This window comes from Chelonia mydas, chromosome 12 (assembly GCF_015237465.2).
Source record: "Chelonia mydas isolate rCheMyd1 chromosome 12, rCheMyd1.pri.v2, whole genome shotgun sequence".
Lineage (NCBI taxonomy): Eukaryota > Metazoa > Chordata > Testudines > Cheloniidae > Chelonia > Chelonia mydas.
The window spans coordinates 33,511,932-33,538,956 of NC_051252.2; the positions used below are offsets into that span (position 1 = coordinate 33,511,932).

At 40.3% G+C, this 27,025-nt stretch overlaps 1 protein-coding gene across 3 annotated transcripts in view; it reads left to right on the forward strand.

Moving 5' to 3' along the window:
• The window catches only part of CDH13 (cadherin 13), a 761,603-nt gene that overhangs the window by 674,735 nt on the left and 59,843 nt on the right, over positions 1-27,025 (forward strand). For all 3 annotated transcript variants that reach the window (XM_007059271.4, XM_043526210.1, XM_043526211.1), the window contains 2 exons: positions 2,778-2,960; positions 3,384-3,637. In XM_007059271.4, the coding sequence (XP_007059333.2) occupies positions 2,778-2,960; positions 3,384-3,637 (437 nt within the window). The remainder of the gene's footprint in view (positions 1-2,777; positions 2,961-3,383; positions 3,638-27,025) is intronic.

The following is a 27,025-nucleotide window of genomic DNA, read 5'->3' on the forward strand; positions in this document are numbered from 1 at the left end:
GTCATGGGACTGAACTTGGAAAGCTGATTTCAACAGGTGCTTCACACCTCTGAGATTCAGGCCCTAAATGCTACAAGAAATGGTGGATTCTTTCAAAATATGAGACCCGAACAAGTGTGCTTTATAAGTTACAGCACTTTTCTATGTGGCGTGGAGCACCTTCTTGGTAACCACAGCTCCATTATATCTGAGGTTCTTAATATTGTATTTTCTTTTGATCCATTTGAAGTCAAGTTAACATATTGTTAAAGTATTATTTCACGTTAATTAAGCTGTGAATGAGCTTAATGATCTGCCTGAACTGAAGCTCAATAACAACCTATGTATTAACTCCCAAAATCAAAAGAATCTTTAAATTCCTTGCCAACTGTACTGAAGACAATAGAAACAGACAATCAATAATGTTGCCCTTCTTAGAAAATCAAGTCTGAAGCTGAAGAGCTTGAAATAAATGAATTTTAATGCATGCACTCAGATTCTCCAGATACATTCAAAAAGGGCTTAAGAACCTCAGTCAAGTCTGTTGGAAGAAATAAAAAAGAGGACATGAAGACAGAAAAAGACACAGTTGCCTCCCCTATATTTTAGTATTGGGGATCAAATTGAACCTACAAGTAACCAGAAAGCAAAGTCTATATTGTAATAAGATTATAGTTTAGATCTTCTATCTTGGGTAGTATCTGGAAATCCCTGTAACCTCTTCAAATGTTCTGTTATTATGGGGGAGTGAGGTTGTCATAAATATAAAGGGAAGGCTAACCACCTTTAAATCCCTCCTGGCCAGAGGAAAAACCCTTTCACCTGTAAAGGGTTAAGAAGCTAAAGATAACCTCGCTGGCACCTGACCAAAATGACCAATGAGGAGACAAGATACTTTCAAAGCTGAAGGCGGGGCGGGGGAAACAGGGTTCTCTCTGTCCGTGTGTTGCTTTTGCCGGGACCAGAACAGGAATGCAGGTCAGAACTCCTGTAAAGAGTTAAAAAGAAATCTAGTTAGATATGCATTAGATTCTGTTTTGTTTAAATGGCTGATAAAATAAGTTGTGCTGAATGGAATGTATATTCCTGTTTTTGTGTCTTTTTGTAACTTAAGGTTTAGCCTAGAGGGATTCTCTATGTTTTGAATCTGATTACCCTGTAAGGTATTTACCATCCTGATTTTACAGAAGTGATTCTTTTACTTTTTCTTTAATTAAAATTCTTCTTTTAAGAACCTGATTGCTTTTTCCTTGTTCTTAAGATCCAAGGGTTTGGGTCTGTGTTCACCTATGCAAATTGGTGAGGATTTTTATCAAGCCTTCCCCAGGAAAGGGGGAGTAGGGCTTGGAGGGATTTTGGGGGGAAAGATGTTTCCAAGTGGGCTCTTTCCCGGTTATATTTGTTAGACACTTGGTGGTGGCAGCAATAAAGTCCAGGGACAAAAGGTAAAATAGTTTGTACCTTGGGGAAGTTTTAACCTAAGCTGGTAAAAATAAGCTTAGGGGGTTTTTCATGCAGATCCCCTCATCTGTACCCTAGAATTCAGAGTGGGGAAGAAACCTTGACAGAGGTTGATAAGATAGAGCAAAGGACTCCTCATCACGACTCCTTGGGCAAAAGTATTGACACTGCTAGAGATGCACAATGGATGAATTTTGTCCCTGGGAATAAAAAACAGTATAGCCACTGACAAAGCAGCCACAGGCAAACCAGTTAGGGGAATGGGGGCTTCTTACATTAGTGAAGTTTGCAGGATGGGGCCATTGAGGGGGTTAATCCTGAGAGATGCTGAGATCTCCCAGCTCCTAATGATCTAAAATTGAGCTGCAGGTGATCTGTACTTCTCAAGGTTGGGCCTTGAATCTATCTCTGAGCCTCAGTTTATCCATCCATAAAATCAATCTATCAAAATTCTTCCCCACCACAAGACCATGGAGAGATGTATTCATTAAATTAATTAATATAAAGTGCTTCAGCTGCCAGTGCTTTAGAATTGAGGAATATTATTGTGTCTGAAATTCATGTGCATCTGTGATGGTTTACCTAATATATCCCTGCTAAGTGAGAATAGTGTTCTTATACAGTTTGATTGGATCATAATCAAGTTGTAGATAACCCAGGTAAGATTTGGTTAATTGACCTGTAAAATAGGGGCAACTTCCCATAATGACAGTTCTTCCCTCTGAAAAGAGAATGTAATGCATGAGAGGTATGGGAACTAAGTAGTGAAATGAACCCCAATTATTCTATCCCAGAGAAACTCATCAGAGAAAAAGCAAGATAAGGGACACAAGTCAAATATTTTATTTATTTATGACCACTGTAATGAGCAATTAAGCGGGGGGGGGGGAGGGGGGCTTTGGAAAACATCAAAAGGCAAGAATCTTAAAAGAAGAATGAATCATGTTCCATCCACCCTCTTACTTCTCAATGTTTCTTTTTCCAGTAGTTGTGCACTTCTGCACCTCCGTATATTATCTGCAGTGCATTAACTGAAGTTACTAGATGATTTTTTTTCTTCTTAGTCAAGTGCTTTCAAAGGGTGTTTTCTATCACATTGTTACTTATCTACAATCTATCAAGAACAGAAGCAGTGCAGTAATGATATAGTACCTTACTCTTCATGCTCCGGGAATGTATTATTTATGGCCTATGAAATTGAGTTTCACTCAAGTATTACATCTTTCTTCTGATGTAAATAATGAATGCTGTCTTGAATAAAAAAAATTGTGTGGTCATTACCAGAAAATAGTAACTATTATTATTGTTAATAGTACTAATAACAAATATTCTTTTAGTTCCAAGCCACCGTAAAGGAAGGAGTCACAGGAGTGATAGTGAATTTAACTGTTGAAGACCGAGATGACCCAGCAACAGGAGCCTGGAGAGCTGTGTACACCATTATCAATGGAAACCCAGGACAGAGTTTTGAAATCCATACCAACCCAAAGACCAATGAGGGGATGCTCTCTGTTGTCAAAGTAAGGACAATTTGCTTTTGTGTAATTTATTATTACTGTGAGGTGCATTTCACATGAAAAGGACCAACTACTGGAATTAGCAAGTCGAAAGTATATTATTGGCTTGCAGTTCAGTTTAGGCAACACATGTCACTCCTTTTGTGTTACAATAACACAATAACCATGCTTACTGGAAGCTAGTAGCTCTGCTACTATGCTAGAGTACATGCTGTGGTTTTGTCGTGTGGCTGTATATACACAAAGTATGAGACGGAGACCACACAACTTGTCTGTTGCTGAACTTTGACCAGACAGCAGGATGTATCCAATGATGGTGATGGAGGTGCTGTCCTTTGAGGCTAATTCTGTCACTTTTACAAGCTTGGATGAATGTTATATATGCTCTTCGCATCTGGTACTCTGATTTCTTGGTGTGTCTTACAGCCTTTAGACTACGAGATCTCAGCATTCCACACACTGCTGATCAAAGTAGAAAATGAAGACCCGCTGGTTCCAGACATAGCCTACGGCCCCAGTTCTACAGCAACAGTTCAGATCACTGTTCTGGATGTAAATGAAGGCCCTGTTTTCCACCCAGACCCAATGACGGTAACCAAACAAGAAAACAGCCCCATAGGCAGTGTTGTGTTAACAGTAAACGCCACAGATCCAGATACCTTGCAACACCAGACTATTCGGTGAGTGCAATATTCTAAGTCTGCCAAAAAGTGAATATAAATGTCTGTTGTGCCTGAAGAGCTTGTCTGTTAGTACTACATTAAATTAAATTAATTTGGGATCTGGATAATAAGGAGTGAGGATTTCTTTTTCAGAATGAAGAGCTTCATTATCATGAAGACAAAGATTTACATTAGGCAGGTGGCAATAGTCTTCCAAGTATCAGGGGGTGGCCAGGTTAGTCTGTATCCACAAAAGCAACAAGGAGTCCAGTGGCACCTTAAAGACTAACAGATTTATTTGGGCATAAGCTTTCGTGGGTAAAAACCACTTCTTCACTTGCCCTAAAGTGTGGTACCCAGAACTGGAGACAATACTCCATCTGAGACCTAACCTGAATAGAGTGGGACAACTACCTCCCTTGTCTTACATACAACACTCCTGTTAATACACCCCCAAATTATATCAGCCGTTTTTGCAACTGCATCACATTGTTGATTCATATTCAATTTGTGATTCACTATAACCCCCAAGATCCTTTTCAGCAGTAATATTACCTACGCAGTTATTCTCCATTTTGTAGTTGTGCATTTGATTTTTCCTTCCTAAATGCAGTACTTTGCACTTGTATTGACTGAATTTCATTCATACCAATTGTCCAGTTTACCAAGGTCCATTTGCATTTTTATCTGATCATCCAAAGTGCTTGCAACTCCTCCCAGCTTGGTGTTATTCATACATCTTATAAGCATACTCTCCACTCAATTATCCAAGTCATTAATGAAAATATTAAATAGTTTCAGACCCAGGACAGACACCTAAGGGAGGCTACAAGATTTGCTGTCATAGTTTGACAGTGAACCAATCAACACTAATCTATAATTCCTCGTGTCCTCTTTGTTCCCTTTTTTAAAGATGGGTACTATGTTTGCTCTCCTCCAGTCCTCTGGGACCTCACCTGTCCTCCATGGCTTCCTGAAGATAATTTCTAATGGTTGCAAGAATGTTTCAATTAGTTCCTTAATGCATCCTAGGGTGAATTTCATCAGGCCCTGCTGGCTTGAATACATCTGACTTATCTAAATACTCTTTAACCTGCTATTTCCCTGTTTTGGCTTGCATTCCTTCCCTCTTGTTGTTAATATTAATTATGTTGAGCATCTGGTCACAATTAACCTTTTTAATGAAGGCTGAAGCACAATAGGCATTAGGCCCCTCAGCCTTTACCTGTTATTAGCTCTCCATCCCCCTAAGAAGTGGGCCTACACTTTTCTTTGTCTTTTGCTTGCTCCTAGTGTATTTCTAGAACAAATTCTTATTGCCTTTTATGTCCCTTGTTAGATGTAACTCATTTTGTGTCTTGGCCTTTCTGATTTTGTCCCTACATGCTTGTGCTATTCTTTTGTATTCATCCAAAGTAAATTGTCCATATTTCCACTTTTTGTAAGATTTCTTTTTGATTTTCAGGTTATTAAAAAGGTCCTGATGGAGCCATACTCATTTCTTCCTATTCTTCCTGCCTTTCCTTCACATGAAGATTGTTCCTGTTGTGTCTTCAATATTGTCTCTTTGCAAAACTGAACTCTTTTTCCCCCTTAGGTATGCTCCCTTAGATATGGGACTTTACCTACCTGTTCTCTGAGTTTGTTCAAGTCTGCTTTTTTGAAGTTCATTTTCCTTATTGTTCTGTTCTGGTCTTCTTCCTTTCCTCAAAATCAATGAAATCTATCATTTCGTGATCACTTTCACTTAAATTGCCTTCCAAGATCAGATTCAAAGCCAGTTCCTCCCTGTTTGTCAGAATCAAATCTTAAATGGCTGTCCTTGGTTACTTCCTCCACCTTCTGAAACAATAAGTTGCCCCCAATACATTCTAAGAACTTACCGAAGATTTTGTGTTTTGCTGTATTTCTTATCCAACAGATGTCTGAGTAGTTAATGCCCCCCACCCCTCATTACTTAACAAATTTGGATATTTGTTGTTTGTTCTAGAAATGCCTCATCCATTTCCTCCTCCTGATTTGGTGGTCTCAAATAGACCCTTACCATGTTTTGTTTCCCCATTAATCTTCACCCAGAGACATTTAACTGGCTAGCCTTTCACCTCCTCCTGGACCTCAGAACAACTGTATATATTCTTGATGTATAAAGCAACACTTCCTCTTTTTTTCCGCTTCCTGTCCTTCCTGAGCAAGTGATACTGCTCTATAGCAATATTCTAGTTATGAGGTTTATCCCCCACCAAGCCTCAGTGATGCCAATTAAGTTACAATTTAACTTGTGTACTAAGCCTTCCAGTTCTTCCTGTTTATTCCCCATACCCCTTGCAGTTGCATGTAGACTTTTTAGATGTTAAGCAGATTCCCCCACTCTTTTCCATTTTGTCGCTTCTATGACACTATTGTCATTTTTCATTCCCTCCAGCTGCATCTTCTCGCCCTCTATCAAGGTCACCTTTTTATACCTATCGGTAGGCTTTTATCACTTGGCCCCTTTTGAGCCTAGTTTAAAGCCATCTTCTCTAGGTTGGCTAGTCAGTGTCCAAAAATACTCTTCCTCTTCTTGGTCAGGTGGACCTGATCTCTTCCCAGCAGTCCTCCTTTTCAGAATAGCACCCCAGAGTCGAGGAAGGCAAAGACATCCTGTCAACACCATCTGTACAGCTTTGCACTCATCTCCAGGGTGCATGTGTCTCTGCCTAGGCCCTTACCCTCAACTGGGAGAATGGAAGAGACTCTCATCTGCACCCCCACCTCCTTCACCCTTGCTCCCAGAGCCCTGAAGTCCATGATGATGTGCTCAGGATCAGACCTGACAGTATCGGCAAATTAAAGAAACAAACAAACAAACCAACATTACCATTACCAAACAAAAAACAACCATTACCTCTCTGCCTTTTTCTGCTGAAGAACCCAGCTGGTTCACTCCCTTAGTCTTCCAGCGGCCTTCATCCCAACAGCTAAATCTTACCAGCCACAGGGAACTTGTGTGCTTTTTAAAGCTTGGGCCCCACACGCACTCTCAGATGGAATGGTTTCAGAGTAACAGCCGTGTTAGTCTGTATTCGCAAAAAGAAAAAGAAAAAAGAAAAGGAGAAAAGGAAAAGGAGTACTTGTGGCTACCTTTTCTTTTTTCAAATGGAATGGGTGACTCACCCTTTCTCATTCAGCCACCTCTAATCTCTGGCCTCGTAAAAAAAAAATTGCACTGCCCTCACTTCAAAGAGCCCCACTTGTATTCAGCTGTTAACCCACCTAACTGCAGGGTGATCTAGCCCAGACAGTCAGCAACTGAGCTTAGATTTCAACCACACCATACCACACAGCAAACCAATAAACTAACCCAGAGTCCTACTAACCTGGATGACAAGATCCTAGCACAGAAAAGTGCTAATTTTTTCCCCACCAAAGTTAATCAATAGCAGGAAGGCAGAAAACCCCTAAGATATGGAGCAGCTGGCTAACACCCTTAGCTGTCTTCCTCTCACCAGCCACATGATGATGTCTTCTGTACTATAGAAATATAATTCCATGCATATACTCTCTCTCTGAGGAACAGAGTTGGCTATTATTAAGTGCTGCCATCTTCTCATATTTAAAAATGGAGAATCAATTTTAAAGCTATTTTATGACATCTGATTGCTATTTTCCTGGTCTGAATCTCTTGAGACCACAGCCTATATTAGGCAGCTTATGATGATGATCTACCAGTGTTCTGGGAAGGCTCGTGTGGAAAGAGGGAAATAATTTTTCCAGCCCAAAAAAGCAGATTATTTTTACAGTTAGAAACGGTTCCTGGAGTCTCTGGTGAACTGGATGAAAATTTAGAAAGAACACACAAGTCATACAATGATGTTAGTCTCAAAATCGTATTTTCTTTGAAATAACGTTAACTCTACCTTCCTGCATATCAGAGGAGGAGTTTCAATCAGATGCTTAGACACTTGAGCTGGATGAGGGAAGCAAAACTGGGTGGAGCGAGGATGTAGAATGCAGAAAGGAGGACCAGAGGCTGTAGCCTGGGGAGTCCCTCTACAGATCAGCTGCCTTGTCGGTTATTAAAGATTGAGAGGGTGCATGTGAGGAGAAAAATCAGTGAGCAGCCACTCTTTGTAATATGCTTCCCAGGAGAATTTCCAGTTAGAAATGGAGCCTTGTTGCAGGGCATTGAAAATGAATGGTAGAAAGGTGCCATAGAATAATGTAAGAGGGATTAAGAAACATTGTGCTCTGATTTCCCTATGGATTCTCTTGGGCAGTGCAGTCTGTGACCCCTTCTCCTGAGTCCTTACCGCATGAGGTTGCAAACACCATTTGCATGAAGGAAGAATGCAGTTTTGACTTTATATAAACTTCATGGAGGTTTAGAAGTCATTTTTTACCCTTCTGTATTTCCTTTTTTGCATGAGAGGGAGCAACAAGGCCATGGATAAGCTCTGTAGCTCAAGCGGTGTTGGCCCGCTCCTGTATTCCTTGTTTACCGTACACTCCAGGCAAAGTCAATTGAATCTTTGAGTACCCAGTGATTGCAGGGCAGGCACTAAGGCTCTACCAAAAGGGAGCTAGGTAAAGTCATGGAGGATAGGTCCATCAATGGCTATTGGCCAGGAGGGGCAGGGATGGTGTGTCCCTAGCCTCTGTTTGCCAGAAGCTGGGATTGGGTGACAGGCCATGGATCACTAGACGATAACCTGTCTGTTCATTCCCTTTGGGGCACCTGCCATTGGCCACTGTCAGAGGACAGGATACTGGGCTTGATGGACCTTTGGTCTGACCCAGTGTGGCCATTCTTATGTTCTTATGTACCTGTAGAGACCACAATGCCAATCCATGTGTGGATTTGTCCATCATCACAAGAGTTGTTTAGAAGTGACTGGTCACTTCTTACGGAAAATGAGTCTATGGGTCATTAATGAAATTCAATGTAAATAAGCATGTATCAGCATAGTGTTGTGAAGTACTGGACTGAGAGGTGGGGATTAAAATGATGTGAAGATGAATTTAAACAGGTAAGAGTACTCAACATTTAATGTAGGGGAGAAAGGTAACACGTATAATTAAAGATTTCAATTCCCTGCATCATCTCAAAAACATCTAGTTAATAGACTATGAATATTTTGTTTTTCTGTATCAAGAGTACCTGTAAACGTTGTCACTTAAAAATCAGATTATCTGAAGGATGGATCTTAACTGATGTCATTTCCCTGTTTTTTAAATGTATTTATTTATTGAATGCATTTTTAGCCATTCATTTCATTTTAGTCTTTGCTCCGGAGAATTCTTATTTCATTCACTATTGTCATAGCTTTCTGTTGATGGACGGAAAAGAGCTGTGGAATTTCTATCACGTCAGATTCAGCAATATGACCCTCACGTGCATTATTCAAAGCCTGACTCATGTAGAAAAAAAGTCCCATATTCCCTTTGGTGTTGGTATTGAGTTTAGCATATACAGGGCTAAATTTATTGACAGTTTTAAGTATTTTCATGGGAGCTATTTGATAAGAAAAGGCTCATTAATTATTTGCAATGTTTGATCTTGTTCTGCTAAGAGAGCAGCCCCAAGAGAATAGGGAGTATACGTGAAATGGGTTAAGAAAATCATGCAGTAGGTTTTTTTTATAATCCTGAATCTGTTATCTGTACTTCTGAACCAGACTTGCTGATTTTGCCAATTTTTTTAATGATTATGTTGAGAATGCAAATTATAGGTGGTATTAGTGGATCACTGGGAATTCTAGTTTGCTTTTCAAATAGCGTATGCAGGCAGCTAAACAGCATAAATTCTTTTGCAATCTACCACTAGTCAAAACCTGCTGCAGAGGACTCCTGAAATTCTGAATAATAATAGTTCATAAGCTAAATGAAAGGTTCCCAGAGCCCACAACTTAATGTGGACAATATCGGCACTGCCAAAAATTGGAATTTTCTTTTACCCAAAAGAGAGGTTTTCTTCTCTCATGCTGAACATCCAGAAAAAGCACAACAATGAGGTAGAGGGCCGAGAGTGGATAGTGATCATATATGAGGAAAGTATTTTACAAGACAAGGACTATTAATTTTATAAGGAGAAAAACAAATGGGAATATAATAGAGGTATGGAAAATAGTGTGTGACTCAGAATAGGCTAATCAGGCTGTATATATCTTCTTTTTGATACAAGAAATAGAAAACACTGAACAAAATAAAAAATAGATTTTTCATGCAATGTAGTTAAACAGTGGAACTCACTGCTGCTGTCTGTGCGAACCGCATGCCCGCATCCCTGATCCATGCATCCATTATTCCCAACAAAATACATATGTCAGTTGCAAAATGTATGTCTGTACAGATAGAGGTATGAGGAGTTTTGTTCACGTCACCCACCTTTGTTTTCAGTGTATTGCAACTAATGTATGAGACCATTCAGGGCCAAAAAGGTATTTTCAATTTGCTGTACCTACAATTAGGAGGTGCTGGTAGCTATTAGTAATGACCACCAACATAGTGTAACAACTACACTTTAAAAACCATGAATATAACATAAAGAAACATTTCTGTACCATGGTTCCAAATCAAACTGAATCTATTGTTTGAGCACCAAATATCTGAATCTGATTTAAATGACTTGTCTCTTTGGAAAACGTAGCTTGCCTTATAATGATTCCTATAGGCATCTGTATTTTTGAGACAATTTTCCTTCTAGTTCTTCAGTCTGAAGTATTCAAAGACTCCAAGTATTTGCAAGAATCAAAACCCATATACCTGTAGGTCTAGATATCAGTATGCATATGGTTAGCAGTGCACCTGCATTAACATTCAAGGGAAGTTATTAGAGTTATAAACATCATACTGGGAACTAAAACTCACAACCATACACTTCAGGATCCAAGTCCAATTGTGCCCTTAGTTACATCTGTTTAGATCTAGAGTAATTTTAATTTCAAGCCAGGCCTTGGACAATCATGTCCTGATCTGGAGTCAATGAAAAGGCTCCCCTTGAGTACAGTGGGATTTGAATCAAGCCCTCAAAACAAGAACCGGTAGACAAAACCAACAGAGTTTCTCCCCATTTACACTAATGTAACTGAGAGCAAAATTTTGTCCCTCTGTGTTCACAGGGAGAAAGCAATGGAACCAGTTAACGTACAATTGAAATTCTAAGACTGATTAACCTATATTAACCTATATTTTCTTCTGAAGTATTCAGTTCCTTCTACAGTTTCCAACTTTTTATAACAATAATAATAAATAATAATAATAAATCCAGAAGCCCCCTTATTAATTATAATCCAACAACTTATTAATAGACTGATAATGAAGTTTCTCAAATTTGATTTCTTAATCAGGGATTACTGTTATTTTTGTGCCAGATTTAAGAGTTTAATTTTGGGTGCCTCTTTCCCACCTCTGAAATTTTAATCAGAAGTTTCAAGGGTATGTGTCAATGTAAAGTTAAAGGCCAAATTTAATAACATTTTCTACCTTGGGAAATTAAAAGAAGAGCCTTGCTTTCTGAAATCCATTATTAACAGTAGATCTTAATTAAACATAGTTACTGGCCTTAATAATTTGTCTGCATGGAGAGATCAAGTTTTGTCATTTCTTTGCTCTTTGGATTCAACAAGTTCCGGAATAACCATAGTTAGACTTCAAACTAAGTGTAAATAAGTTGTTTACTGCAGCGTACTTATAATTTTTAATTAAAGCAATGCTCTCTGGTTTCATGTTTTATCATGGCAATATATTTTTATTACCTACTCTGCTCTAGGATTTTTAATTATTTATGTGAGTATATTATTGCAACTTTCATTCTTGGTAAGTGATGTGACTGGTTGCTGTAGAAACATCTCCAGGAAAAAAAATAGTTTATGGAATACAGCATGTATATTTAATTAAATAACAACATTAAAATGGCCTTAATTCCTATCTGAAAGATGTATGTGAAGCTGGAGTGCTTAGAAATAGAACCCATGCTAGAATGAGGCTCATAGGAATGGAAACTTTGTCAAAATTATATGCAATAATTTTGGCAACTCATCTGTAGTCAATCCCAGTTGATGCCATATAATATCAAGGATGTCTGAATAGATAGCTGAAGGCCCACTGCCATAGTTTGTACAGCACCTAACACAATGCAGTCCTGATTCATAACTTGGGCTCCTAAGTACAATAATACAAATGAATTAATAAATAAGAAGAATATTGAGGAGATCTCAGCTGCATTACGTTGAAAGGCAATGTGGCTGTTTTACAATAAATTTGACATGTTAACAATCTTAAGGTCTGATTCTGATCTCACTTACAATGCGTTTGAAGTCAGTGGAAATACACCAATATGAAACCAGAATATCTCCAGTGGCTTTGGTGGTATGGCTCCTGATTTATACTAGTGGAATTGAGATCATAATCAGTACTTGCTGTTCATAGCATGATTTCCAAACAACAGCTGTCTATGTTGAAATGTAAAACAGACTTTGTTTTACTTCTTATACTGGACTTGAGCCTTAGAGCAAAACACTGACAAATTCTAATGGGGCTTCTTTCTTGAATAACAGACTGTGAAAGTAATAATGCTGAGCCCTGGTCTACAAACTTATGTTGGTATAACTATGACACTCAGGGATGTGGAAAACCCATCCCCCTAAGCAGCACAGGGATATCAACCAAACTCCTGGTTTAGACAATTCTAGGTCGATGGGAGGTCTTCTCTTGTTGACATCGCTACCGCCTCTCAGAGAGGTGAAGCCCTCCCGTTGGCACACATAGCATCTTCACTAAGTGCTACACAGCTGCAGTGCTGTAAGTGTTGACAAGTCCTGAGTTTCTCAGACAATGAGTTAAAGAATGATACTCATTTCTTAATATCTTTGTTCAAAGTGCAACCGGGCAGCGTAGTATCTACTAAGTCCATTGGTGGTTACTTTTACAAGTGAGCCAGATTTTGCTCTGTTCCATCTTCAGAAACCTAGAGTCAGTGCCTAGTGCAATCCACTGAAGTCAGTGGAGATCCTCCAGAGTTATGCTGGTGTAAGTGAAAACTGCCATGTTTCATCTTTGAAAAGATGGAGTGGTTTCCTAAAGGCCTGTAAGATAGTGTTGAGACTACATTAAATGTGAAATTTGCAAGCTTGGTGAGTTCACTGTGACTCCCAAACATTGGAGAAACTAAGCAGAATTCAGTGGAATAAAGTAAGAAATGGTTTACATCTGTTATTCCCATTTGTGCTGCCAGTTACTAGTTTATATGTAGTGAAATCAGAAGCCATGCATCATTAAACTAATTCAAGAAGTGTATTTCATTCTGTTCTGCAAGTTGGGTTTTTTCAAGCAAATCTGAGCACCCTATGTCCAAGAATGATGAGACTTCAAACAACATTCCTCGCCAACTGTTAAGGGATTAATTTTGCATACTCCGATGCATACTGGGTCTTTTTTAAGACACACTTTTATTGTAGGCACGGGTCAATAAACTTGCTTTAGGTTGCACTGCAATCATTTTAAGGAAGTACTATATAATGAGAGAGGGACAGCAAGTCTCAAGGTAAGAGCGCATGCTTATGAAATAATACACGCAGTCCTTGTTAAATATGTCTTCCAGAGTCAGAAAGGCTTGTCTTTGGACCCCTAACATCAGGAGATTGTTTTCCTTCTACAGATAGAAAAATAGATCTTATTTTTAAAAATTAATGGCTGAGCCATACTCTCAGTATGCAGCACCAGTGTTTTTCATTTTAAGTTATACCCAAGAGCATCTTGAGTTAGCTCTGCAGCTGTATTTATGGCCTGTCCAAAATCCACACCCTGGGAATTCGGAGCGCATCTCTAAATCTGAAGATGATGTATATTGGGGAGTACAAACTGCTTTAAAAATAATGGAGATGGAGAGCGAAATCATGAAAACTTGGCCTAAGGTACAAGTAATTCCTATCCTCCCCTTCCTGCCAAGATCTTTGAAACACAAAGCATTGCCTCCAGAGAAGCTAATTGTAGCAGTGGAATCCAGAGACAGGGGAGTGGAAGAGGCTTGAATCACCTCATTCTGAAAGAAACAGTCCTGCCCATTCCTTCATGCTATAGAGGAAATTCTTTCAGACCATCCTTCAGAACAGCATTTTCACTGAAAACCTTTTCTTGTATGTGGTTATAGTAGCAGTGTAAGTATAATGATAAGTGAGATGTATTGTGGTGTTGTTGTAATACTAATACACAGAGAGGAGAAACTTTGAATGAAAGATTCATGTTCATTGCTCCTTGGTAATCTGAATGAACTGGCATGTGTCTTTCATTTATTAAGTGGTGAGATAAATATACAATTCTTTCCCTGTGTAACAAACTGTTTAGACTAACAGTAAAATGAGAAAAGGAGTAAAGATATTCAGCTTGGAGCGGCTTCTAGAAAGGGATGGGTATGCTTGATTCTCTTTACACACCACTTTTACATGTATAACTGAAGTGGGGTTACGAGGTGTGAGAGGAAAATTGGGTCCAATATCTATCAGTGTTTCTCCTGTTCTGAGAATTATTTGCAGCTACAGGGCATTTGGCTGGCACTGCCTGGAGAGATCACACACTTTGAATTAACTGTGAGGAAGAGCTGGCAAGAGAATCTCTTTGGTGGAAACAAACTAGTGAAATAAAACTGAAGAGAATTAATGGCTGGAGTAAAATCCTTAGGATGGAGAGAATTTAAAAATCTGCCAGATCTGGAATTCAAGTCCTACCAGAGCTGTGAAAGGAGGCTGAAAATGACCACACAGGTGAGGAACCCGGACATGTCATCTGCACTTCACACACCACCACTACCACCAGCCATTCTCCTCAACCTTAGAGCTGGACAAAGCGATAAGTTCCACCAGAGAGACGAATCTCACCCCAAGTGCATGAGGCAATCTCACCCCAAGTGCATGAGAGTCTCTTTCCTGCATGAGTGTAAAGGATTAAGCAGTCTTAATTAATCAGACAAATAAGAAGCCAGACTCTGTGGGTTAAATCATTGCAAGAAGGGAGCAAATAATTTGTTGTGGAAACAAAGATTGCCCTGTGTTTATCAATGTACTGTCATGCCCTGAAAATGAGGCCCTGCTTCCTCACTCCCTGAAGCATTGTTGGGTACTCCTTTATGGATGTTCTGTGGGCTTGTAAGCCAGGGATAAAGGAAAGATGATGAAGAACATAGGATAGGCTTCTGTCTGCCACTTGCTGCAGAGATTCCAATGAAGATGAGCCAGAGCGGGAATAAATGCTGCTCTGGATCTCCTCCATGGATGCTTCTGACAAATCATGAGGGGAACCAGCCGATGGTACCATGGCTCTGGATGGAGCCACATTGGCAGTGGTGAGGGACAATAGCAGAGGCAGGATTCATAGATCTGGAAGGTTCTTTCATAGGCTGGGAACCTTCACATTATCTGAATTCCACAGGGCCTCAAGTCCCTTGTGGGAATATTTGGCAAGAGACTCCACATCTCCTCTCTGAGATAGCCTGCCCCTCTGTTCCACCCTTGCTGGTTTCTCCTCCATGGAAGGGGGTGATCAGACTCAGATACCCCCTTGGCCTCTCTGTTTGTATCTTTAAAAACAACTGGCTTGAAGTTCTGAAGTTACCTCATGAGTAGCATGGAAGGAATTGAGAACAACATCTGCTCTAAGGATTAGAAGGATGCGTGAAAAAATTGCCCCTGGCCAAAATGCAGTGCGGGCCAGATCCTGGGGTCCCACTGACCCGTGCTCAGCACAAGTCAGGGTGCGGTGGGGGTGCACCTTTGAGCTTCCCTAATCCTGGGCTTGCTCTGCACTGTGTGCATATTAGAGCAGTCTTCGGTCTTACCCGGGCTCCAAACAACAACAGCAGCAGCAGAGGAGCTGATATGGCACCAGGCCTTTATGAGCACAAAGATTCTCCAGTTATGCCCCTTTTACCTTGGCCACACCCCATGCACTTGCTACAATGAGCACAGTTATGGTGCAGAAGCTACCACAGTGGCTCCTTGTCAGCCAAGGATCACCACCCAATGCTGGAGGGTAATCCTCCGGTGGTAGTTAAACTGGGTTTAGGGCAGTTTTCCAGCAGGATAGCAGCATAAAGCTGGCTTAATGAACCAGAAGATCTGGCTCACAGTCTGCTTTCCTGTAAGCCCTGTGGATAAACGCTGCAGAGGGAGTTCTCTGCTTCCATCTGTTGGTGAAACAGTGTGAAGAACGGTCGCAGAGCTGCTTCATCTGCATAAGATATACACCCAGAACTCTAGGTGGACGAACAAGCTCCAGAGGGGAAAGAGCAATCTGTTCCCAGCTGTGAGTGAGCAGGGAGAATGTACAGCTACAGAGAGCTTCATTTACATCAACTTTCTAACCCAGAATTCTTTTAGAGCCACCATAATGGTACAATAGCTCAGAATTGGTTGGATAATAGAACTGGACTGAGCAAAGAGGGAAAGATCCCTATCTCATGGCAAGGAGTATACCTGTAATGGCAAGAACTCTGTTCAAGAGTGCTATATACTACTGTTTATCTCCAGAGGATCCTATGCTGTTGAAGGGACTTCACTGTGAGAGGTGATGCAGAGGTGGCTCCATGATGAGGTGCAATGCAGGAAGAGTTCTTCACTAAAGCCTCAGAGAACAGTAGCACTCTAGGGAGGACCCTTGTAACCAGCTACTAAATAAAGCTGAGATCATGATAGCTGGGTTAGGTGGTAGAGCCTCAGGACAGGACCAGGCAGGACTTCCAAAGGGACTGGAGACAGGCCTGCCTGAGCACACCTCAGGACCCTGGGACTATGCTACCCACTGACACCAAACTGTGAGTGGGGTTTAGCAGATGGGGCAGGGAGAAGTGATGTGATAACAGACATGTGCCTATGGGACAGTCACACTGGTAGGCAGGGAAACAAGCTAACGGACTATTGCCAAAGTCTCTATGGAGGAATGTTTTACTTACCATTCATTTAGATGTGGCATTGCTGTGTTTTCCCAGGTTGATGCTGTTTTCCTTTCCCCTCTACTAAAGTTGTCCTTGTTTCATATGCAGACTTAGTGCTTGTGAGTGGGGAAGTATTGCCTATGAAGCATGCCCACAGAAAGTGTTCAGTAATCCCAGAAATTCTGTGGGTGGGGGAGTTGAAGCTGCTGATCTTTTTTTAGGTTTAAGAGAGACCCTTAGCTATTTGAACTCAGCCCTTGTTGCTGCCAATAACACCTGGCAGAAGAGTTACATTCCTAAAATCTGAAATCAGCCCTACCTTGCCTATAAACCATATTTAATGTGTTATTAAAGTTACAGATGATAGACTTGAGAATGTGTTTGTTTTCGTGTAATCAGAATGGCTATCAAAACCAATATAAACCTCCCCTGATATTTCCCTAAGAGCTCCAAATTCTTGATTAACAAGGATGAATGTAACATTTTAAGGGGAGTCTAATTAGACCCCCCCCTCCCCCGCAAAACAGCATTATTTCACATAATGTGTCAGTGCAGAGAAATAAATTGCTCTGAACCGTGAAATTATAGGGCACATTTTTCATGTCACTGACTAAACAATATTGCAGTTCTCCTAGAGCAGTGTTTCCCAAACTTGGGACACCCCTTGTTCAGGGAAAGCCCCTGGCGGGCCGAGCCGGATTGTTTACCTGCCACGTCTGCAGGTTTGGCCGATCGCTGCTCCCACTGGCCGTGGTTCGCTGATCCAGGCCAATGGGGGCTGCGGGAAGCGGCAGCCGGTACGTCCCTCGGCCCGCACCGCTTCCCGCAGCCCCCATTGGCCTGGAGCAGTGAACCGCGGCCAGTGGGAGCCGTGATCGGCCAAATCTGCGGATGCGACAGGTAAACAATCCGGCCCGGCCCGCCAGGGGCTTTCCCTGAGCAAGCGGCGGCCCTAGTGTGGGAAACACTGTTCTAGAGAAATAAAACAATGGGATATATACGTCACAAGTTATGCCTATCATGCAAGTTAGATCCTGATAATAACTCACTTTGTCATTATTTTATGACAGTTAAAGAATAGAAAGACACTGAGGTGAGAAGTATCTTGGTTATTATATATTTGGATATTAAATGTAGGGACATTGTGTGAGGTGGTTGGGTCACTATGAAGCTGGTGGTATATACTGCAGTTAACAGTTCGTGTTTCATTGAATTCTGGAGTTCCACACAGCCAAATTATAGTTGAAAAGTTCTAAAACACTTCCCCTGTATTCTTAAGGAAAGGTGTTTGTGTGATAATAAGTATAGAAGATAACTCACAAGACCACTGTTATTCTAAAGCAAAGGCCAGGCTGTAATAGTAAAAACAAAAACCTGAACAAGAGCTTGCTGTAGGACATCCATACCGAATGAGACCAATGGTCTGTCTAGTGCAGAATACTGTTTCCAACAGTGGTCAGAAAAAAATGCAATAAGCCCTTTGTCATCGTTGTGTACCTCTCAACTGCTTTCTTTTGACCAGATCCATTATCAGAATTTTTATAACAGAAGAGTAGCTATTTTTCTGGTATTCATGTTCTGGGTGCACAAAAGGCGTGTTGGAATTCTTGCAGATCCCTTTGGCCTGGTTTGAAGATCCAAGAGATTCAGCTGGTGTCAATATACTTCAGATAAATGTGGGTTCGCTCATGTCTAGTATCCATGAGGTCAGGGTTGAAATTTTGGCCACTTGGAAAACAATGGCAAAACTCCCATTGAGTTCAGTGAGGCCGGGTCTCAGGTTTTTAGAAAAGAGCCGTTCCGAAACTCAGGTCTTCCACAATGCTGCACACAGTACTATAGCTGCTGGTGTTGCAGGTGCTGATCAGCCATGAATCACCCTGATCTGGGCACTTCTCGGAATTAAGCGTCCCATCTTCTTTCAAAATCACATGTGGCTATTCTTAGAATGGAATTTAAGTTCCGCTAGGAAATGGGTAGAAGGTTTTAGCACTCATTTTTCACTGAACAGAGCTCTTTGAAGTTACTGTAATAGAAAAAATCTTGCAGAGTTGAATTGGAATTTTCCTATTAACTGAGTAATAAGGGGCCCAGTTTCTGTAAAATAGTTTTGGCATGTAAGTGAAATTATGCACTTTGTTAAGCAGTGGCAACTCTGCACTTCCACACTTGGCTCAAACAGAATTCACCCATGAATCAAACTTTCTGTGGGTTTATGACCAACTTTGCTGTGCACACAGAGACATAATCCATGAACAGGTAGGTAATTAATATCCATGTGGTACATTGTTTGCAGAGTCATATGATAATGGTGTCTATTATGCACATCTGGCTAGTCATCCGCGTGTTCAGGGCCTATTAAACACTGGGGCCATTTCAAAAATTCAGTTTTTTTTCAATCAACTCACCAGATAAATGCTGCATCCTTTCCCTTGCAAATATGAAATTTCCTACATAATTCTGTCAGCGTAAACCCCAGGTTGGGTGAGATTCAGTCCTGAGCTAGTGATAGATTTGTTTTTAATACATAAAATGTTGCAGATTTAAAGTTTCTTACCTCATGACCCTGCAGGGCTATCAACAGGAACTTTATACTGTCAGAACAGGAGGCTTTCAGCTTCACAATGGAATGCACAGCACTTGCTTCTGGCCCTGGAAGGATCGGAGTTACATCTTAAGTACTTTTAACAATTTTCCATAGCTTCCTCTGAGCCATGTAAAGTTGGAGTTGGGCTCTGGTAACTATGGTGTTTGACTTTATGGGGGAATGGATATAGAAAGAAATTCAATTCAATATTTACACCTCTTTAAAACATTCCTAAAATAGGTTTTCTGTAACAAATGTGGCACATACAGTGTCCCTCTTAAAATCTGCCCAAATTTGGCCAAATTATAAGGCTCTGAAAATTTCATTTTGCACATGGTCAGTCGAGGTGTGGTAGAGACTGGCAGCATTAGTCTCTAAAGATTCCATATGCACTGAGCATAGGAGATGTATGGGGATGGAGCGTGCCCAGTGCACAGGAGATGAATGAGGATGGGGTATGCTACTGTTTCAGTGGATTGAGCATGCACTACATCTACAGTGCAACGGAGCATATGCCATCCCAGGGCTGCAGAGATATGGGCCTTTTCCTGCAATTGCTCCTCCAGGCTGCTTGGGCCTGCTGTGGTGCCAGACACCTAAATTACAATTGGGATGATGGCCTCTCCTGTGTTTTGAGTGCTCCTGCTGCTGGTGCTCAGGCAGTTTTGATGAAAAAGAAGGAAACAGCCTCCCGCAAATGCAGAGGAATGAGCAGAGCTAAGGACAGGAGCAAGAAGCAGTCGGGGTTGTGGACAGGCGAGGAGGGCATAGGGACCAGAAGGTGGGCTCTGGGACAGGACCTGAAGGGGGTTACAGTAATAGCAAAGGAAGAAAGAGAGAGGAGCTGATGCAGGTAGGGGAAGGATAGGAACAAATTGGGGCAGAGACAGGAGGTTATTAAGGGCTGGATAGGAACCAAGCAGGAGTGTGGATAGAAACAGAAGGGAACAGGGTAAGGCTGGGAGGAATGGGGGGAGAAGGGTTATAAACACACTCCCCTCCAGAACAGAAACTGGACCCAGGATTCCAGAGTTTCAACATTCCTCTGGTTTCAGAGTAACAGCCGTGTTAATCTGTATTCGCAAAAAGAAAAGGAGTACATTCCTCTGCTGTCTAACAAATAGCTGTGAAACACACTGGGAAAGTGTGTGTCTCATTGCCCTCTAGTGGCTAGACCAACATAGAATACAACAGTCTTCTGCTACCTCTTACTCCTCTTACCTAATGGACTGTGTTGTGAATCTAATGGTTCCAGCACCGAAGATGGCCCCTGTGGTGGCCAGCAGGATTTCACTTGATAGTATTTCCATTTTTTTAATGTACTTTTAAAAAAAAATAAAAACAAATTGCATTAAAAATGTTCAGAATAACATTAAAGTTGCAAAATCAAGCACTCAAAAGTTAGAAAATGCCAGGATTGAGGTTGATCTTGCAATTGTAACTGTGCTTTGAAGATATAAAGTGCTAGAAAAATACTACATACTCTAAAAACTCAGGCCCTAGGTGTCTTGAGTTGCGTACCTAAAATTAGCAGGCACTTTTGACAGCTTTGGCCTTAATGTCTTGAGGCCTCAGTTGTTCATGTATAAAACATGGACAATAATAGCCTCTCATTTCACAGGGGTGTTGTGAGCATAAATTCATTAATGTTTGTGAAGCAACCAGGTACTATGTTCAGACCAGAATAGAAAAGCCCATTGGGAAATTAATAATTTTGTATTCAGTGCAGGGTTTAATGTGCAGTAAACAAGGCTGGATATTTAATGATGAGGATAAAAAATAGAATTGAATAGTCACCCACTCAGTGAGCATTGTATATCCTGTGCACTGAATGAGGCAGGGTTCTTGTGAAATAAATAATAAGAGGTTCTGTAATTAAAGACTGTGTGAAATCCCATAGAAGACAATGGAAGTTGTGCAGTTGACTCAGCTGGGACCAGGATTTCACCTTGTTTCATAAGGCATATGCAGAAAGGTGACAAATTAAAGTTGAACAGGCAGTCTTAATTCACTCATTTCCTATCAGCTGAGTGCCTGATTTTGCTATGTTCTGTTAACACAGTAGAAATAGTATGTAGCATACTAATACATGCTTGCAATTACATATTTATAAAAGAAATAGTGTCAAATATCGCCATCCACCCCCTTCAACTCAGCTGTCAGTGATTAGTTAATTTCTTACAGGCATCACAACGGAGATAGCCTATCTATATTCATTACTGCACTGTGTACTTAAGCTAACAAGTGAGACACTCTCAAACTTTGTAACTGCTAGAAGGATGCGAGAATCATAGAATCATAGAACTGGAAGGGACCTCAAGAGGTCATCTAGTCCAGTCCCTTGCACTTGTGGCAGGACTAATTATTCTAGACCATTCCTGACAGGTGTTTGTCTAACTTGCTCTTAAAAATGTCCAATGATGGAGATTCCACAACCTCCCTAGGCAATTTATTCCAGTGCTTAAAGTCTTCAGTACCCACTCCCTTGCAAAGGATCATTTGCTTGTGAAAATATCCTGTCCTTTTTCTTTGAAAAAAACACATCCTTTGTTCAGAAATGCCTATATATTATAGCTGTGGAATATACAAAGTGCCATGTTCTCAACCCACACCATGGGTAAAGCTTGTGCCCCTTTACCCATTGGCAAATCTAACAGAAATTAAATTATATTAGTATTCTTCATTAATATTTAAACATGCAGCATCAAATTCAGTTTGTATATAAACCGGCAAAGTAATGGAAGTCATTCTAAACTTACACCAAGGTAACTGCCAGTAGAAATCTGGCCCTGACTACTTTTGTTCAACTTCTGGGAAGCAATATTTAATTTTCCTTCAGGCCCAAAAGGGACAGCAAAATCAGAAAAAGCAATCTTTTCAGCACAACAAGCAATAACAAATATAACAAACTAGACTTGATAACATTATAAATAAAACAGCTAAAACATAGACACACAGAAACTTGAAAGATGGTAAGTGCTTGTCTTTTAGGGAGTGCATGAATTGTCTGAATATCTGGGAATCTCATCCAGATCAGAATTGGTAAATCACATTTTCCTTTTCAATTTTCATCATGAGTTAGACAAACAAAGACAACTGGTCTAAAGTCAGAGAAAAGATATGGCAGGACATTGTACATGTGGGCACTTACAATATTTAGAATAGAAACCTAGTGCAGTTTTCTGTACAGAATGTTGGGATGGACTTGGTCAACTAAACATCTGATAGGATTTTGCCTACTTATTGTCACAATAAGAAAAAGGAGAAGAGAGTTGGTTAAAAGCATTGTATGTCTGTGGCACAAGAAGTGCAGCCTATATGGTGCACCATATCCCCAAAATTAGTCCCTATAATTCAGCTTCTTCCATTGTGTATTCCCCACTTTTTGTTATCAGATACAAATGAACATTTTTCCATTTTTGTTATATTTTGGACTAAATTCTGGGGTGAGGTTTTCTAGAACCATATATCATCATGTCATCACGTCTTGCTGAATTTTTCACCTATGCTTACCTTCTGTTATTGCTGGCTACAAGGATAGAACGTATTCCTCAGGGCTACATAAATGCTTAAGTGCATCAAGATGGCTTTGTTTTCCACCAGATTTTCTCATTCACTTGATGCTTTTAAAGGGTGCATTGGGCAGTCATATATCATCCTCAAGGAACTAGAAGTCATTTTAGAGAAAAGGAGAGCTAGTACAAGTATTGCTGCTAAAAATCCCAAATAACACAATTTAAAATAAATGAACAAACAGAACCAAAAATGATCTTAATTCCTGGCACAGTGCCAGACTCTCATATTTTCAAGAGTTGGCATGATAGTGAATCTATTTCTATGGAAACAATCATTCATTTGCTGTCTTTCCACTTATTCATGAAGCACTTGAGAATTACCAACTCCTCTGGATAAAGCCAGGCAATTAATCAAAGATCAGAAAACTTGGCAAGCACCTTTTGTGTAGTGATGACATGAAATCCACTTTATCATATTTGTCTGCCAGAAGATAATCAAGGCTGAGAACACACACAAATGATATGAATTTAAATATTGGGGCCTGTTTTTTATTGGGACATCATAGAATCTCAGGGTTGGAAGGGACCTCAAGAGGTCAACTAGACCAACTCCCTACTCAAAAGCAGGACCAATCCCCAATTTTTGCCCCAGATCCCTAAATGGCCCCCTCAAGGATTGAACTCACAACCTTGGGTTTAGCAAGCCAATGCTCAAACCATTGAACTATCTCTCTCCCCTCTGTCATCAATATCAACCCAGCACTAATTTCCATGTACCATGCACCTGCATGCACACTTTTCCAGCACTAACACTTATGCCAGCAGGTGATAGAGTCCATCAGCTATGAGTGTAGGTGACAGAATCTCCATGCACATATCCCAGGAGGACAAATAGATTTTGTGCATGTAATCCCATCCCCTGTACTTTTCCTGGGCAAGAATGTGTACACTCAAAAGTGAAGGACACAGTCTCCACATATAAGCTAACACGCTCCACTCTTCACCCCCACAGACGCACCACCCTGCCCATGCCAATGCCCCTGTCTGTGCACTAAACTTTGGAAAATCCAAACTTCACAACTTGTGTACCTATTTCTACAGAACTCCAAACCAGTGTTCCCCTTATACTTTAGGAAAGTTTGGATTCTAACTTGGAACTTTGCAGGCATGGGTCTGAGTAGCACCAGCACACACAAATGCCATTATAGACATTGGTTCAGGAATTGTGCCTTCCAGCATTTAACAAAAAAATGTAACTTGAGTAGGGGGGCGGAAAATTCCACCAGCTATATATCATATGTAAACTTTTTATATTCACACAATGAGCAGGTTTCAAGTGTTTTGGGATTTGGTTCTTTTCAGACCACCAATCAGGGACCTAATGCTACTCCCACTGAAGTCAGTATTAGAACTGCCAACCAAGCTGGAATGGGGCATGCCACAGATGCATTCTTAGTGTTACCTCTTAATGTGTTGCATTCACCTGCATGAAATCTATAAATGAAAAACTGAGCGATGTAGAATCTCTTTCTGATTCAAGAGAATAGCATACTTATTCCACTTCCTCCTGCTTTATTGTCTGTTTCCCTTGTATATAGCTGATTCCTAGCAATGAGTCCCTTGTCAGTTCAGACAACTTAGACGTATTCCAGTTCAGTCAGCATTGGAAACTAATTCTATTGCAATTTTTGGCAACATCAGCTTCTTTACAGACTTTTCTTTTCAGTTATTACATGTTGTGTGTTAAGTTCTGTGCTTTCTACAGTTGCTTTTTTTGTTGTTGATTCTTGTTCTTTTGTCTGCGAAGCCAAGAAAAATAGGCGAATACAACAAAGTGTGCTGGGTCACTGAAATAAGTAACCATTTCTTATTTTTTTGCTCAGACTGCTGTTCCACCGCTTGCATTCCTAAAATTGTGTTTCCTCCTTAAGAAAAGTCTAATGGAATCACCTGGGAATTCCAAGTTATCTGGAATAGCTTGAAATACTTTATTTAGCCCTCAGAGCAAACTGCAGTAGCTTTATAGAAAATGGAGGTTTCACTGGTTGTTATGATATCCCTTCCATAGGCAATAATCACTCTGGTTGTCCTTGTCTGTTGTCAAACTCTGATCCAGTCATAGCTGATGCTTCAACCATATTTCCTCTTCAAGGGATAACTGTAGTGTCTGCTTTATCCAGGTTTAATCATGTTTAGCCCTCAGCTGCTCACTCTTCATTCTCCAGAACTTCTTCACTCCATCTTTGTTGACCTTGAATTGACAGACTGAACATAGATTACCTTCATAGGATCTCTGTTGTAGCTTTAACTAATGTCTTCTGCTGGTGTGCGGGACAGATGTTGTGATTCCATCACTTGCTTTCTAAGAAAGGTCCATTTTGTGAATATTTTCTCTTGCCCTGGATATGATCCCGGTTTTTGGTAGACTTCATGGGAATGCTAAATGAATGCTGTTTTCTTATACTTTCCCAGGTCTTTGTGACATTAGGTAATGTTCACCTGTTTGCATTCAGCGCCGCTAACAGTCCCTTTCAGTTCAGAATTAAAAATTTAAAAGATTTTGGAGTGCGATTATTTAGTTAATAGACTTTTCTCCTTTCATTCCCTCTCCTACCTCTTTTATAATTCATTCTCTTTTTTTGCACATTTCATACTTCAACAGATGGATGCACTGTATGTAAACACTTGTATGTGGTATTAAGAAGCTGAAATAACTTCACATTTTCCCCCTGATCTCTTTTAAAAATGGTAAGGGGCATCATCTCCACAGTTGGAGTTATATATACATCATAATTTATACTTTTGCAGTTATATACATCATAATTAATACTTCTATTTGAGACAATTTTCTTCCCCTGAGTAACAGTAGTTCAGACTTCTTCTGGTAAATTATTTTACTTCCCATGTAACACTCAGACCATATAAAGCAAGAAAAGGTTGAATTTGACTTCATCCATGTTTAATAGTCTTAGTTTCAGCACTATCCTTTGAACATTTGGTAGCATTTTACATCCACTTCTCATGGGAATGAATGACTACCCAAGATGCAAGATGGAGAAAAATCAGGCCCTTAATACTTCTGAATGCCAAGAAACTTGAGAGTAGCTGGAGGATACAATACCAGTGATTCTGCCTGTGTATGCTCTGAAAGAGTTCACAGAATTTAAATATCACTTTCTTTTGTATTTGTTTCATTCACTAATGTTCTTCACCTCTTGAAGAACATCTCAAGTTAATTGTCAAAGTGGCACTCATTTAAGCCACAAGACTCCATTTAATGTCAGAGGAAATAATTCATCTAAATCCTCAGGAACTGCTTTTAAAAATGTTGCCCTTGATATTGTTTGCTTCTCTGATAGTGAGGGGAAAGATCTAAAACAGCTATAAACTTGATTTTTTTATCTGTGTACTCGCCAATCTCCAAGATAAAATAGTTTCCTTGTCTCCTAAATGTATGGCGGACTGTAATTATTTTGAAAAGTTCTGTGGCAAAAAGGGCAGTGGTAAATAACATAATAGGAAAAATGCAAGCCTGGCACAAAAGTAAAAAAATGCCCTGTGTGTGTGTGGAACATGTACTAATTTCATCTAATCTCTACTGAATGAAGAGCATATTGCACAGATCTTAAATATGCATTATAATGTATACCCCAATCCATAAATTGCACTTAAATCATTATTTACATTTAGTAGTTACCCTTTCATCTCCCAAATGGACTCATAGAAATATATTAATTCCCTTCTAATCTTCTTGCCTCTCTGAGTCTGTTTTTGAGGTTAATGGAAATTTTGCCGTGGACTTCAGTGGGAGCAGGACTGGACCTTCTAAGAGACCGTGGTAGAATTTAGGCTTTTACTGCAGCTCGTTTAAGGGATCTCATGCTGGTACCAACTGGATTTCTAGCAGCAAGTGCTGCTGACCTTCTGGAAGTTCTGTTGATCCAAATGGAACAATACTTTGCAGTAGTGTGCCATGTCTCATTTCTTGTCTGCCTGCCCCCTGGAAAAAAAAAACCATAACTCCCTTTTCAGTCCTAGAATTTGTCATTTATTATTTATTTTATAGTGAGATTGTAGTTGTGAATCTGCTGGACTCGTATCAAAACTCCTCCATCTTTTAAGACTGCATGGCTCCTGACTAAAGGAATGGAAAACCAGCAAATGGACAGGTAGCAGGAAAAGCTGATCCAGCTGGAAGGATGGATATAAATAATTGGCATGTGCAGAAGTTTGATAGAGTTTTACAGCCAAAACCTCCTCTAAGTGCTTCATAAAAGCACCTCCAGCTCTTCTTGTGTTGATTAGCTTCTGACACACAATTACTACAGTTAAAGCGTTTTTACTGATTTGCATATGTCGACAAATCTTCCAACAGTAACATCCCGATTATGCTAGTGTGTTAT